At 37.8% G+C, this 13,241-nt stretch overlaps 1 protein-coding gene across 6 annotated transcripts in view; it reads left to right on the forward strand.

Moving 5' to 3' along the window:
• MGAT4A (alpha-1,3-mannosyl-glycoprotein 4-beta-N-acetylglucosaminyltransferase A) overlaps nucleotides 1–13,241 on the forward strand; it is a 155,593-nt gene that overhangs the window by 76,652 nt on the left and 65,700 nt on the right. For 4 of the 6 annotated variants that reach the window (XM_077915096.1, XM_077915094.1, XM_077915097.1 and 1 more), the window contains exons 3-4: nucleotides 706–873; nucleotides 3,073–3,213. In XM_077915096.1, coding sequence (XP_077771222.1) covers nucleotides 706–873; nucleotides 3,073–3,213 — 309 coding nt within the window. Of the gene's footprint in view, nucleotides 1–705; nucleotides 874–3,072; nucleotides 3,214–9,851; nucleotides 10,118–13,241 lie in introns of those variants that run through there. The other 2 variants (XM_077915098.1, XM_077915099.1) reach the window with 2 other exon arrangements.

Below are 13,241 nucleotides of genomic sequence, written 5' to 3' on the forward strand. Positions count from 1 at the left end.
GGAATATAAAAATTAGTGAAAAGGAATAAAGGGAAAGGCGTGAAAATATCAGTGAGGGTGACAAAACATGAGAGACACCTAACTCTGGGAAATGAACAAGGGGTAGTGGAAGGGGAGGTGGGCGGGGGGTGGAGGTAATTGGGTGATGGGCACTGAGGGGGCACTCGGCACTCGGTGGGATCAGCACTGGGTGTTATGCTATATGTTGGCAATAATTGAACACCAATAAAAAAAAGAAAAAAATAAAACTCACGAAAACTCTAAAAAAAATAAAATAAAATTTAAAGAAAATCTCAGGAAAAAATAAATTGCTTTCTAACATTAAAAATAGAGCATTATGTTAGTGGAAGCTTTGTTATATTTAACTGGTTGGGACTTTTTTTTTTTTTTTTAAGATTTTATTTATTTATTTGACAGAGAAAGAGAACGCACAAGTAGGCAGAGTGGCAGGGAGAGGGAGAAGCAGAAGCAGGCACTGAGCAGAGAGCCTGATGAGGGGCTTGATCCCAGGACTCTGGCATCATGACTTGAGCCAAAGGCAGATGCTTAACTGACTGAGCCACCCAGGCACCCCAATTTTTAATCCTTTATCAATACATGAGTATCTTTTTCTGGAAAATGTGACTTTTAAATTTCTGATCTTACAGTTATATTTTATGTTTTTTTTTAAAGAAATATATTAAAAACTTTTGGTTTTGCTTCTAGAAAAACTGATTGCTTATCAACGAGAGTTTCTTGCCTTGAAAGAACGTCTTCGAATAGCTGAACATAGAATCTCGCAGCGCTCTTCTGAATTAAATGCCATTGTACAGCAGTTCAAGCGTGTAGGAGCAGAAACAAATGGAAGTAAGGATTCATTAAATAAATTTTCAGGTACAAATGATACTTTAGTTTTATTTCACATAACCCTTTGAAAATAGAATTTTCATAATTTATTTGGAAGTTGTGTAAAATAGCTTTTCAGCCAACATTTATTAACTGTTTTCAGAGAGAAACATCACACAAAACTTCCCTATAATGGTAAATGATAAAAAAAATTTTATTAATTGCTAAATGTGGTTGTAAGAGAGTAATGTTGATTTAGATTTCAGTTGTACGAATTTCCCTAATAGCAAAAAAAAACAGATCTTTTAAAAAACGTATTCCAAATGAGATTAAAATTTAATTTTGCATTTTTACATGTTTTATGTTGTGACCTGTGTGGACCGTAGATAGACTCTGGATAACCTTTGAGCTATTTGAGGCAATTCGTATTCTTATCTGTGACTTATAAGAAAAAAATATGGCTTTATTATAGTGGGTACTTTTGGAGGGTGTCTGATCTATTCCCTCTCTAAGAACTTCTGGTTAGAGTAAGATGAATGCCAATGATCCTTTCTCCGTTTCTGTGCTTTTCTTAGTCTGATGATTAAATTGACATATGTATGTAATCAGTTGCCTCGAAATTTATGTCATCTTTCAAGATTAGAACACTTTTTCAATTATCATCTTTTCCCATCTTTTATCATTCATTCCTCTTGTCTTTAGATTGATCAAGCAGGCCACTGCCTGACCTGATTTTTAAATTTTCATGCTCTATGCTTCCTCTCCTGTTATGGCACAGAAACATTTAAAATTATGGAATGGTAGAGAGAATAAAATATAAACTAGCTATAAGTCTGCTGCTAAGTGATTTCTGTTAACATTTTTTGTTTCCTTCTAGTCTTTTTTCCATGTATGTTTTTTCTTTGGAATTGGGATTGTATATCAGAACCTCAGTTTTACTTTTGAAATAGGCTATTAACATTTTACTGTGTCAATGGATGTTTTTCAGAAACACCATTTTCAATGGACATATGTCTGTTAATCATATACGATAATGTATTAAATATTTTTCTACTATTAGGCAAATAGGATTTTTCCGTGTGGTTTTTTTTCTCTCTAACTTGTAACTCTGTGATGAACATCTTTGTGTATAAATTGGTCACATTTCTGGCAGCCCTTAAGTTATTTTATTACATTATAACTTCCTTAAAAGCAAGGATCACCTTTTTTAAAAAAAAACAACAACAACAAGGATCTATGTTTTGATGATTCTTGATTTCTAAACACATGACACAGTGGCTGGGATAAAATAGATAATCACTAAGTATTTATTGAGTGCATAAAAGTGAAATTCCTAGGAGGGAAATTATTAATAAGACAAATGTTTTAGGGTTTTCAGTGCTCTTCTGAGTAGCTGAAACATAGGTCACATTATCACAATATTTAATATTATTATTTAATCTTATGCTAAGTTAATAGGTTGAAATTTCTGTATTGTAATTCATAATCGTTTCTTTACTTATGAGATTAAACATTAATTTCATTAAACATTAATATAAGTCCTGTGCTTTTCTTTTGTGAATTTTGGGTTCTTGTTATATTTTTAATGGAATTTTCATATAGTTTTGCACAGAAATTTTCTGTGAGACTTTAAGTCCTTACTGTTAACCTTCTGTATTTAAAAGGTCAAATTATATTATAGTTGGAACTTTGGAAACAGTATTGTCTACCAGATTGAGTTTTTATTTCATATTATATTAAAGGATTCATTAACTCCTCCAAGAAAAACTATTTGAAAGTTAGGGTCTGTACTGGACATTCTCAAATTGTACTGTTTAAATTATTATACTTGAATTTTTTCGGGGCCGGGAGCAACTTCCATGTGAAAATTCAGTAAAATAGAATAGCATAGGAAAGTGAAAGTTATTGGTGGTAAATGTCCCTATTACATTTTCATAATTGGGTAGCTTGTTTAGAATGTGTTCTGCAGGGCCTGTGTTCTGAACTGTCATAACAACAAATGATGAAAGCATCCACCTTCTCACGGTTCTTTGGCTTCATTCAGTGCTACCAACATCACGACTGTGAGACTCTGGTTGCAGAAATGTCTTTTTCACTTTAAATGGAGATCTTATTCACCAAAGTATGAAGTCAGGAAAGAAAATTCTTGAGTTCTAGTTCTCATAAATTTTAGCTGCTGTATTTGTAAAATCAGCAACTTCTGTAAGGAAGGTGATCCTGTACATTAATTATGCTTTTTTGTTTTAGATAATACCCTAAAGCTATTAAAGGAGTTAACAAGCAAAAAATCTCTTCAAGTGCCAAGTATTTATTATCATTTGCCTCATTTATTGCAAAACGAAAGAAGCCTTCAGCCTGCTCTCCAAATTGGTAATGGAAGAACGGGAGGTATGTTTGTTTTGTTTCTTACTGGTTGTGCTGCTGGCCTTAATTGGATCTTGGAGTACAACATTGACCATTAAAACCTGGCAGGTCAAAGAAGAAAAATTCCTTCTCTCTACATAGTAGTAACTTAGGACTCATTTACATTGAAAGGAGTTGGGTATTTTTCTCCATAGATCAGAGTATAGAATCGAAAAGGGTCATGAGAAATCTGCCCCATCTCCAGGCAGAAAAATGTTTAAACCTTTTTACTTGTTCTGTTTTCAGAATTTAAGACGTAGAGAGATGACTTTTTTTCTTGTGTCTTCTTTCAACATTAATAGCTCTCTGTCTTGTCAAGAGAGGTTTTCTTATGTTTGCCCCTGCTTTTTTCTCAGACAGCTGGAAGGCATATAATCACTTTTGTTTAACCTTTCATGAAATAATAGAAATACTTTGGTTTGTTTTTTTTCTAATACAGTGAAAAGATTGTTCATTGCATATTTTTTTCCTCTTGTTAGAACTGCTGAAGCTTGAATTTTCCTTGTGGGCCCTATTTACTGTTCTTTCATGATTTTTATTCCTCTACTTTGACTTTGTTAATCTTTTGGAGATTTTAAAATGTAGAGAGCAAAATATCATTTTGTTCCCCTAGTAACTCTAACAAATGACAAAACCATCACTTTAAACAGATACTGAAATTCATCTTTGTGATAATGTTTTTAAGAAGCTGATTTAATCTGCTTTTGATTCAGTAGGATTCTTAAGTATTTTACCTTTTGTCTCCTATTATTTGATCTATTTTTTTTTTTTTTTTTATTATTTGATCTATTAGCATAAGCTTTTATATTTGTCTTTTTTTAGTTCTGCCATCTTTCTACTTTATGAATCATTTAAAATTGCACACTGTCTTCCTAAGGAAGTGATAATTCTTAAAATATCATATTTGGAATAACTCATTTTTCCAGTTTCCTTATTAATTCAATAAATATTTATCCAGGAGGTGCTGGATGTACAAAAGACTAACAAGAAGTGTTGTGTACTTAAAAAAAAAAAAAGTTGTGTACTCTGTTATTTTTTTCTAGATTGATCATTAATTATTTCCAAAGTTGATATTATATCTCTCCCTTTAATAATCACTATTTGGATCAGATGTCTCAGTCATTACATTTATTGGTTTAAACGATGTCTCACTAATAAGAATATCAAATGAAAAGAGAAGTATTTTTATTTTTATTTTTTTAATAAATTTATTTTTTATTGGTGTTCAATTTACCAACATACAGAATAACACCCAGTGCTCATCCCATCAAGTGCCCCCCTCAGTGCCCATCACCCATTCACCCCCACCCCCCGCCCTCCTCCCCTTCCACCACCCCTAGTTCGTTTCCCAAAGTTAGGAGTCTTTATGTTCTGTCTCCCTTTCTGATATTTCCCACACATTTCACTCTGAAGGGTTTTGATCAGAAATGGATGCTGTATTATGTCAAATGCTATCTCTGCATCTAATGAGAGGATCATATGGTTCTTGGTTTTTCTCTTCCTGATATGATGAATCACATTGATTGTTTTACGAGTGTTGAACCAGCCTTGTGTCCCGGGGATAAATCCTACTTGGTCATGGTGAATAATTTTCTTAATGTACTGTTGGATCCTATTGGCCAGTATCTTGTTGAGAATTTTTGCATCCATGTTCATCAGGGATATTGGTCTGTAATTCTCCTTTTTGGTGGGGTCTTTGTCTGGTTTTGGAATTAAGGTGATGCTGGCCTCATAGAATGAATTTGGAAGTACTCCATCTCTTTCTATCTTTCCAAACAGCTTTAGGAGAATAGGTATGGTTTCTTCTTTAAATGTTTGATAGAATTCCCCTGGGAAGCCATCTGGCCCTGGACTTTTGTGTCTTGGGAGGTTTTTGATGACTGCTTCAATTTCCTCCCTGGTTATAGGCCTGTTCAGGTTTTCTATTTCTTCCTGTTCCAGTTTTGGCTTTCCAGGAATGCGTCCATTTCTTCTAGATTGCCTAATTTATTGGTGTATAGCTGTTCATAATATGTTTTTTAAATCGTTTGTATTTCCTTGGTGTTGGTAGTGATCTCTCCTTTCTCATTCATGATTTTATTAATTTGAGTCTTTTCTTTCTTCTTTTTAATAAGGCTGGCTAATGGTTTATCTGTCTTATTAATTCTTTCAAAGAACCAACTCCTGGTTCTGTTGATCTGTTCCACAGTTCTTCTGGTCTCGATTTCGTTGAGTTCTGCTCAAATCTTTATTAACTCTCTTCTTCTGCTGGGTTGTAGGATCTATTTGCTGTTTTTTCTCTAGCTCCTTTATGTGTAAGGTTAGCTTTTGTATTTGAGTTCTTTCCAGTTTTTGAATGGATGCTTGTATTGCGATGTATTCCCCCCTTAGGACTGCTTTTGCTGCATCCCAAAGATTTTGAATGCTTCATTCCCATTAGTTTCCATGAATCTTTTTAATTCTTCCTTAATTTCCTGGTTGACCCTTTCATCTTTTAGCAGGATGGTCCTTAACCTCCACGTGTTTGAGGTCCTTCGAAACTTCTTGTTGTGATTTAGTTCTAATTTTAAGGCATTATGGTCTGAGAATATGCAGGGGATGATCCCAATCTTTTGGTATCGGTTCAGACCCGATTTGTGACCCAATATGTGGTCTATTCTGGAGAAAGTTCCATGTGCGCTTGAGAAGAATGTGTATTCAGTTGAGTTTGGATGTAAAGTTCTGTAGATATCTGTGAAATCCATCTGGTCCAGTGTATCATTTAGCTCTCATTTCTTTGGAGATTTTGTGCTTAGAAGACCTATCGAGTATAGAAAGAGCTAGATTGAAGTCACCAAGTATAAGTGTATTATTATCTAAGTATTTCTTCACTTTGGTTATTAATTGATTTATATATTTGGCAGCTCCCACATTCGAGGCATATATATTGAGGATTAAGTCTTCTTGTTGGATAGTTCCTTTAAGTATGATATAGTGTCTCCCTCTTCATCTCTCACTACAGTCTTCGGGGTAATTTTAGTTTATCTGATATAAGGATGGCTACCCCTGCTTTCTTTTGAGGACCATTTGAATGGTAAATGGTTCTCCAACCTTTTATTTTCAGGCTGTAGGTGTCCTTCTGTGTAAAATGAGTCTCTTGTAGACAGCAAATAGATGGGTCCTGCTTTTTTATCCAGTCTGAAACCCTGCGCCTTTTGATGGGTCATTAAGGCCGTTCACATTCAGAGTTACTATTGAAAGGTATGAGTTTAGTGTCATCATGATATCTATTCAGGCCTTGTTTTTGTGGATTTTTCCACTGAACTTCTTCTTAAAGGGGAATTTTAAGAGTCCCCCTTAAAATTTCTTGCAGAGCTGGTTTGGAGGTCACATATTCTTTCAGTTCCTGCCTGTCTTGGAAGCTCTTTATCTCTCCTTCCATTTTGAATGAGAGCCTTGCTGGATAAAGTATTCTTGGTTGCATGTTCTTCTCATTTAGGACCCTGAATATATCCTGCCAGCCCTTTCTGGCCTGCCAGGTCTCTGTGGAGAGGTCTGCTGTTACCCTAATACTCTTCCCCATGAAAGTCAGGGCTTTCTTGTCTCTTGCTGCTTTAAGGATCTTCTCTTTATCTTTGGAATTTGCAAGCTTAACTATTAAATGTCGAGGTGTTGAACGGTTTTTATTGATTTTAGGGGGGGGAATCTCTCTATTTCCTGGATCTGAATGCCTGTTTCCCTTCCCATATTAGGAAAGTTTTCAGCTAGGATTTGTTCAAATACATATTCTGGCCCTCTGTCCCTTTCAGCGCCCTCGGGAACACCAATTAAACGTAGGTTTTTCTTCCTCAGGCTGTCGTTTATTTCCCTTAATCTATCCTCATGGTCTTTTAATTGTTTGTCTCTTTTTTCCTCAGTTTCCCTCTTTGCCATCAACTTGTCTTCTATGCCACTCACCCGTTCTTCCACCTCGTTAACCCTTGTCGTTAGGACTTCTAGTTTGGATTGCATCTCATTCAATTGATTTTTAATTTCTGCCTGATTGGATCTAAATTCTGCAGTCATGAAGTCTCTCGAGTCCTTTATGCTTTTTTCTAGAGCCACCAGTAGCTGTATAATAGTGTTTCTGAATTGGCTTTCTGACATTGAATTGTAATCCAGATTTTGTAACTCTGTGGGAGAGAGGACTGTTTCTGATTCTTTCTTTTGAGGTGAGGTTTTCCTTCTGGTCATTTTGCTCAGTGCAGAGTGGCCAAAAACAAGTATTTGGAAAAGGAGAAAAAGAGAGGAGAGAAAGAAGGAAAGAAAAGAGAAAAAGAAAAAAAAAAGGAAGAAAAAAAGAAAAAAAGAAAAAGAGAAAAAAAAAGAAAAAAGGGGTGGGGGAAGCAAACAAATCAAAAAGCAAAAAAAGAAAAAAAAAAAAAAAACACGGGGGAGCATCTTCTGATTCTGTATACTTTAAGTCCCTTGACTTCCTCTGGAACTTGTCCGTCTAGCTGGTCTTCTGGGGGAGGGGCCTGTTGTGCTGATTTTCAGGTGTTAGCACTTGGGGGAGCTGCTCTGCCCCCCGCCTGGTGCAGGGCTCAGTGGGGGTTGTTTACCCCGTGAGGCCCCAGGAGGAACAGCAACAGGGGCAGTGGCCAGCTCTGGAGCCCTGGATTCAGCCCCGGCAGTAACTCTGGAGCTCTCCGTCTGCAGGGCCTGGAGGCTCCGGGGCGGGGCCGCTGATCTGCTCAGCTCGGGGCAGGAGCGTCCTTGCTGCCCTGGGCCCTCCCGGCCTCTGCCTGTCCCGGGGGAGGCTGGATCCTGGGCTGTGTCCCGGGGCCCTGTGCTCCGGGGCCTGCGCTGTTGGATTCACGCTCCCGGTGGTGCAGCCCCCTCCGCGGAGCCGCCGCCCGAGCCCCTCCGAGCTGCTCCGGTCCGGCCCTGCGCGCTCCAGCCCTTAGGGAGCTCGGCGCACTCTCCTGGGGCGCAGGTGTCTGTTAGTGTCCCAGGGAGCCTGAGAGCACCCACGGCCTCCTGGGTCTTGATCCAACTCCCTGCGGGTGCCTTTCCATCGGGAAGGTTGGTGCAGCTCCTGCTTCTCCGGTACTGGGCTCTCCTGTCCTGGGGACACTTGCCCCGGCCTCAGCCCGGCTCCTCGCGGGGCCCCTCCCCCTCAGATGCCTTTTGTTTCTTTATCCCCGCCCCCCCCCGTCTTCCTACCTGATAGAAGCGCGAACTCTTCTCACTGTAGCCTTCCAGCTGTTCTCTCTTTAAATCTCAGGCTGAATTCGTAGATTTTCAGGATGATTTTAAGGTTATCTCGGTAATTTGGTGGGGACAGGTGACTTGGGGACCCTACTCTTCTGCCATCTTGCCCCTCCTCCTCCGAGAAGTATTTTTAAAGTCATTTACAACTTGAGAACCTCTAATGGGTTCTCCCATAGTAGCTCATTGTTATTTTGTGAATGTGACATTCTCTCTTATCCTTTTGAAGTACTTACTCCATCCCATTTGTTTATGATTTTATCATAAATATAATGAAATCTTGGTCAACCATCTTTCTACTAGTTAACATTGTTATTAAGTTAGCACTATTTTTGAGGGGTAGAAAATGCAACAGCTTGGAAAAAACCCTCAGGTGTTTACATTAAAATCTTCCTTCCTAAATCGTCAAGCAATGGTTTTTAACATTTTTAGAGTTAGAACCCTTTGCTATCCTAGGAAAACGATAAACCTTCTACTTAGAAAAATGCACATAGAAAAAGTAATTCTAGAAATAGAAATTACATAGAAAAAGTATAGAATTTCTGGGATTTTTTGGAACTCTAAAACCTTTTCAGGGACTTTATATTAACTACTTTTTTTTTTTTTTTTTTTTTTTTTCAGATTTTACTTATGTATTTGACAGAGCACAAGTAGGGAGGGCAGAAGGAGGCACTGACTCCCCACTGAACATGGAGCTGGTGCAGGGCTTGATTGATCCCAAGACACTGGGATCATGACCTGAGCCTAAGGGAATGCTTAACCAGCTGAGCACCCAGGCGCCCCTTCTGTTTTTTTAGGTCAAAGAAAAACTGTTTTTTGCTAAAATTTCTGTGCTTCAGTGGTCAGGCTGGTTAAATAGAGAACAGCACTCAGATCCACTAAGTCTTACTAAGACTAAAGAGGGAGAATGTGTTCTAGACAGCTATTGATTATCTAAAGAGGGGTTTGAATTCCTTTGTGAAGAACAAAGAACTGCCAGCCCACCCTACACACACCACATCTAGTTCCTTCCATGAAATCTGCAGGCTGCAATAAATAGATACAGCAACTACAGATAGGTAAAAGGGCATATTGTACAACTAGGGGTACAAAATATTTGAGGAAACCCACATTGTGAATGACTTAATACTCAAGGAAATTGAATTTGTAGGGCAAGCAGAATATCATTTAGAAATTACACATAATATATTTTAAAGGGATGGTAGGCCAATTCATAGAGGATTGACTGGAAATCTCTGGTGTTCTAATTTCATTGATTGTATTTAAAATTACCATATAGATGGACTGATAAACAGAGTAGACACAGCTGAAGATCAGATTAGCAATCTGAACAATTGAGCTGTGTAGTTCTAGAATCCTTCATAAAGGGCACAAAGAATTGGGGTAGGCAAAAGTTCTAATACCCATCTAATAGAACTTTCAGAAGGAAAGAACAAAGGGAGTAAAGAGAGGAAATAAGCAAATATATAATAGAGAAAAATTTCTTTGAGTTGAAGAAACTCAGCTCTTTAGACTCAGGGCCCATTTAGTGCTGAGCGGAATGGGTGAAGAAAGGTCCTCCACAGGTTACCTACCAAAATGGCATTACTGATTGGTAGAGGACAGCAGGTGGTTCTTTGTGCTGAAGTAAAATGAATGAATGAGTCCATCCATCCACTCACCCACATCTGCTGTGTGCCAGGTACTTTGGTACACAAAATTAGATGTTCTTCCTAGTGTTGTGGAGCTTTAGTCTGGTAAAGGAGAATGCAGGGGTCAAATGATCAATTATGTAAGTAATTGTACAGTTACAGCCTTAATTGGTGATACAAAGGATGCCTTGAAGAATGTATAAAAGAGGCATTTGCTTCAATTAAGGCTTTTAGGGAAGTCTTAAAAATTCATTTGACCTGAGATCTGTGAACTATGTAGCTCACTGGTAAAAGTGGGTGTATTAGTTGCTTCACTGTGCTGTAAAAATTACCACAAACCCAGTGACCTAAAATGGCCTAAGTTTATTATCTTCTAGTTTTGGTAGCCAGTAGTCCTAAAATCAATGTATTGACTAGGGTGTGTTCCTTATGAAGCTTTAGGGGATAGTCTACTTCTTTCCTTTTCCATCTTCTAGAGATTGGCTACATTCATTAGGGCCCCTTCCTTCATCTGCACATCTCTCTGTGACACATCTCCTCCTCTCACAGACTATCCTACCTTCCTCTCATAAGGACCCTTGTGAGTTCATTAGGTTAACCTGGGTAGTCCAGGATGACCTTCCAATCTCAAGATCTTTAATCATATCCATAAAATCCCTTTTGCCATGTTAGGTAATGTATTCACAAATTCCAGGAGTTAGGACATGGACATGGTAGGGATATTATTACGGTTACCACATGGGAGAAAAAAGTATTCCAGAAAATGAGAAGAGCATCACAAAAACCCTGTGATGGGAGCATGGAATATTCTAGAAAATGAAAGAAGTTCACCGTAGATGAAGTGTGGAGTGAAGGGAAGCATGGAATAAGATGAGACGAGAGATGTACTGGAGCCAGACAATGCAGGAACTTGCAGACCATTTATTGGATTTGGGCTTTTTTTTTTTTTTCCAAAGATTTTATTTCTTCATGAGAGAGAGAGAGAAAGAGAGAGGAAGAGACACAGGCAGAGGGAGAAGCAGGCTCCATGCAGGGAGCCTGATATGGGACTCGATCCCAGGACTCCAGGATCATGCCCTGGGCTGAAGGCGGTGCTAAACCGCTGAGCCACCCAGGCTGCCCCAGGATTTGGGCTTTTATCCTAAGAGCAGAAAGAAGCCACTGAAGAGTTTTAAGCAGGACTTACTTAGGATGATTTTATAAGATATAAATTTTACAAAGACTGCAACTGCTGCAATGGGAAGAATGATTGAGTTTATGGACAGCAGAGTAGATTTGAAAGGCCCCAGTAAAAGACTATTGTAGTGATCCCCTTGAGAAAGGACAGTTATGGACTAGATAATAGTGATAATAGTAGAGATGCAAAGAAGAGGACGGGTGGAGGAGTTGTTTGGGATGTATGGGGACATACATATTTGGGAGGAGCTAGTGATCAACTGTTTTTGCGGACTGAAGTAGAGGATGTAGTCAAGGATTAAGTTTTAGGTTTCTGGATCATGTAACTGGGTGGATGGCAGGTGCTCTTCACCGAGATAGGGAACAGCAGTAAATATTTTGCATCATTGGTTTGCAAGAAGATCATAACTTAAATCTGGATATGTTAAGTGAAGAAGTGATTGTGAGTTCTAGAGAAGGATAGTTGGATATTTAGGTCGGGGATTCAGAGATCAGAGTTAGATATAATTTTATGGCTCATTATTTGCGAATAACTGATTGAAAATACGGGGATGGATAGGGCCTAAGACTGAGCCTTGATGGTTTTCTACAGTTAATTTTCAGGAAAGAGAAAGATAAAGCCAAAGAAGATGGAGAAGGTACAGCTGAAGGTAGACTAGTGATTGAAGATGGAAAATGCCAAAATAAGATTGTTTCTAAATTTTCTTAATTTTAAAGGAACCACTAGAATTTAAAAACTTTCCAAGAAAGTTGAAGAAAACCAAGATAACAACAGTTGATAGCTCTATTTTATCTTATAGACTGTATTTTAGATTGTTCAGTACATAATAGATATATTACAGATGCTACACAGTTACTACTTGAATAGGAAATACTGGACAATTAATAAAAGTAATTAGTCCAACCTTTTGGCAAGGTCCACCTTGCTCCTTCCTTAAAGTATGACATAGTTATGTTGTTTACATTGCTGTTACATTTATTCTGAATTCTACCTCCTTAGAATAAATAGATTTTATAGATTATAAGCCACAGAAGTACATTGTGGGCCAGAAGAATGAGTGGACCAGGAAGGGCCATCTTACCTTGGTTCCAGAAGGCAGGGAAAACTGTCTTTTTCTGTGGTAATTTTGTGAATTACCACAAGCCTGGACACTCTTAAGTCTGTAGGTTTAGCTGAAATTAGTATTTACACTTCTAATGCTCTTGGAGACCTTGAGTGCCTTGGTTTAAACTAAAGAATTTAAATTCCAGATCTCTTAACAGTATATTTGGGGAAAAAAATGGCTGCTTCTCTATACATGCCATCTAAAGTTAAAACAATAAACAACTCAAGACTATGGTAGGGAATAGAGTTCGCATTTTTATACTATTTTTGTTTGCATACTCTGGGTCAGCATGTAGTTTGCTTTTTCCATAAACAAAGATTAAACTCCATATAAGCTAGGATTGCATTGGAAAGCTCACATCATAGTTGTTATATTTCTAGTCTATATTCTAAACACTTAACATAATTTTAATTTAAATTCTTAGGTAAAGTTGACCCTAGAACCACATGAAGTTAGAGGCCCTGACCCTCTATACCCCACACAGTCAAAAATCCATGTGTAACTTTGACTCCCCCAAAACTTAACTATTATTGGCCAGTGTTGACCATTAGTTGTTATTGGTAACATAAACTGTTGCTTAACACATATTTTGCATGTTACATGTATTATATACTGTATTCTTACCGTAAAGTAAGCTAGAGACAAAAACATTATTAAAATCATAAGGAGTTGCGCCTGGCTGGCTCAGTCAGTAGAGCATGCTACTCTTGATCTTGGGGTTATGATTTCAAGCCCCACATTGAACATAGAGCCTATTAAAAAAAATCATAGGGAAGAGAAAATAGATTTATAGTACTGTACTGTATTGAGAAAAGTCCATGTATAAGTGCACTTGCACAGTTCAAACCCATGTTGTTCAAGGGTCAACTATATATGGTACTCTGCTTCTAGG

Source organism: Canis aureus, chromosome 11 (genome assembly GCF_053574225.1).
Source record: "Canis aureus isolate CA01 chromosome 11, VMU_Caureus_v.1.0, whole genome shotgun sequence".
Taxonomy (NCBI): domain Eukaryota; kingdom Metazoa; phylum Chordata; class Mammalia; order Carnivora; family Canidae; genus Canis; species Canis aureus.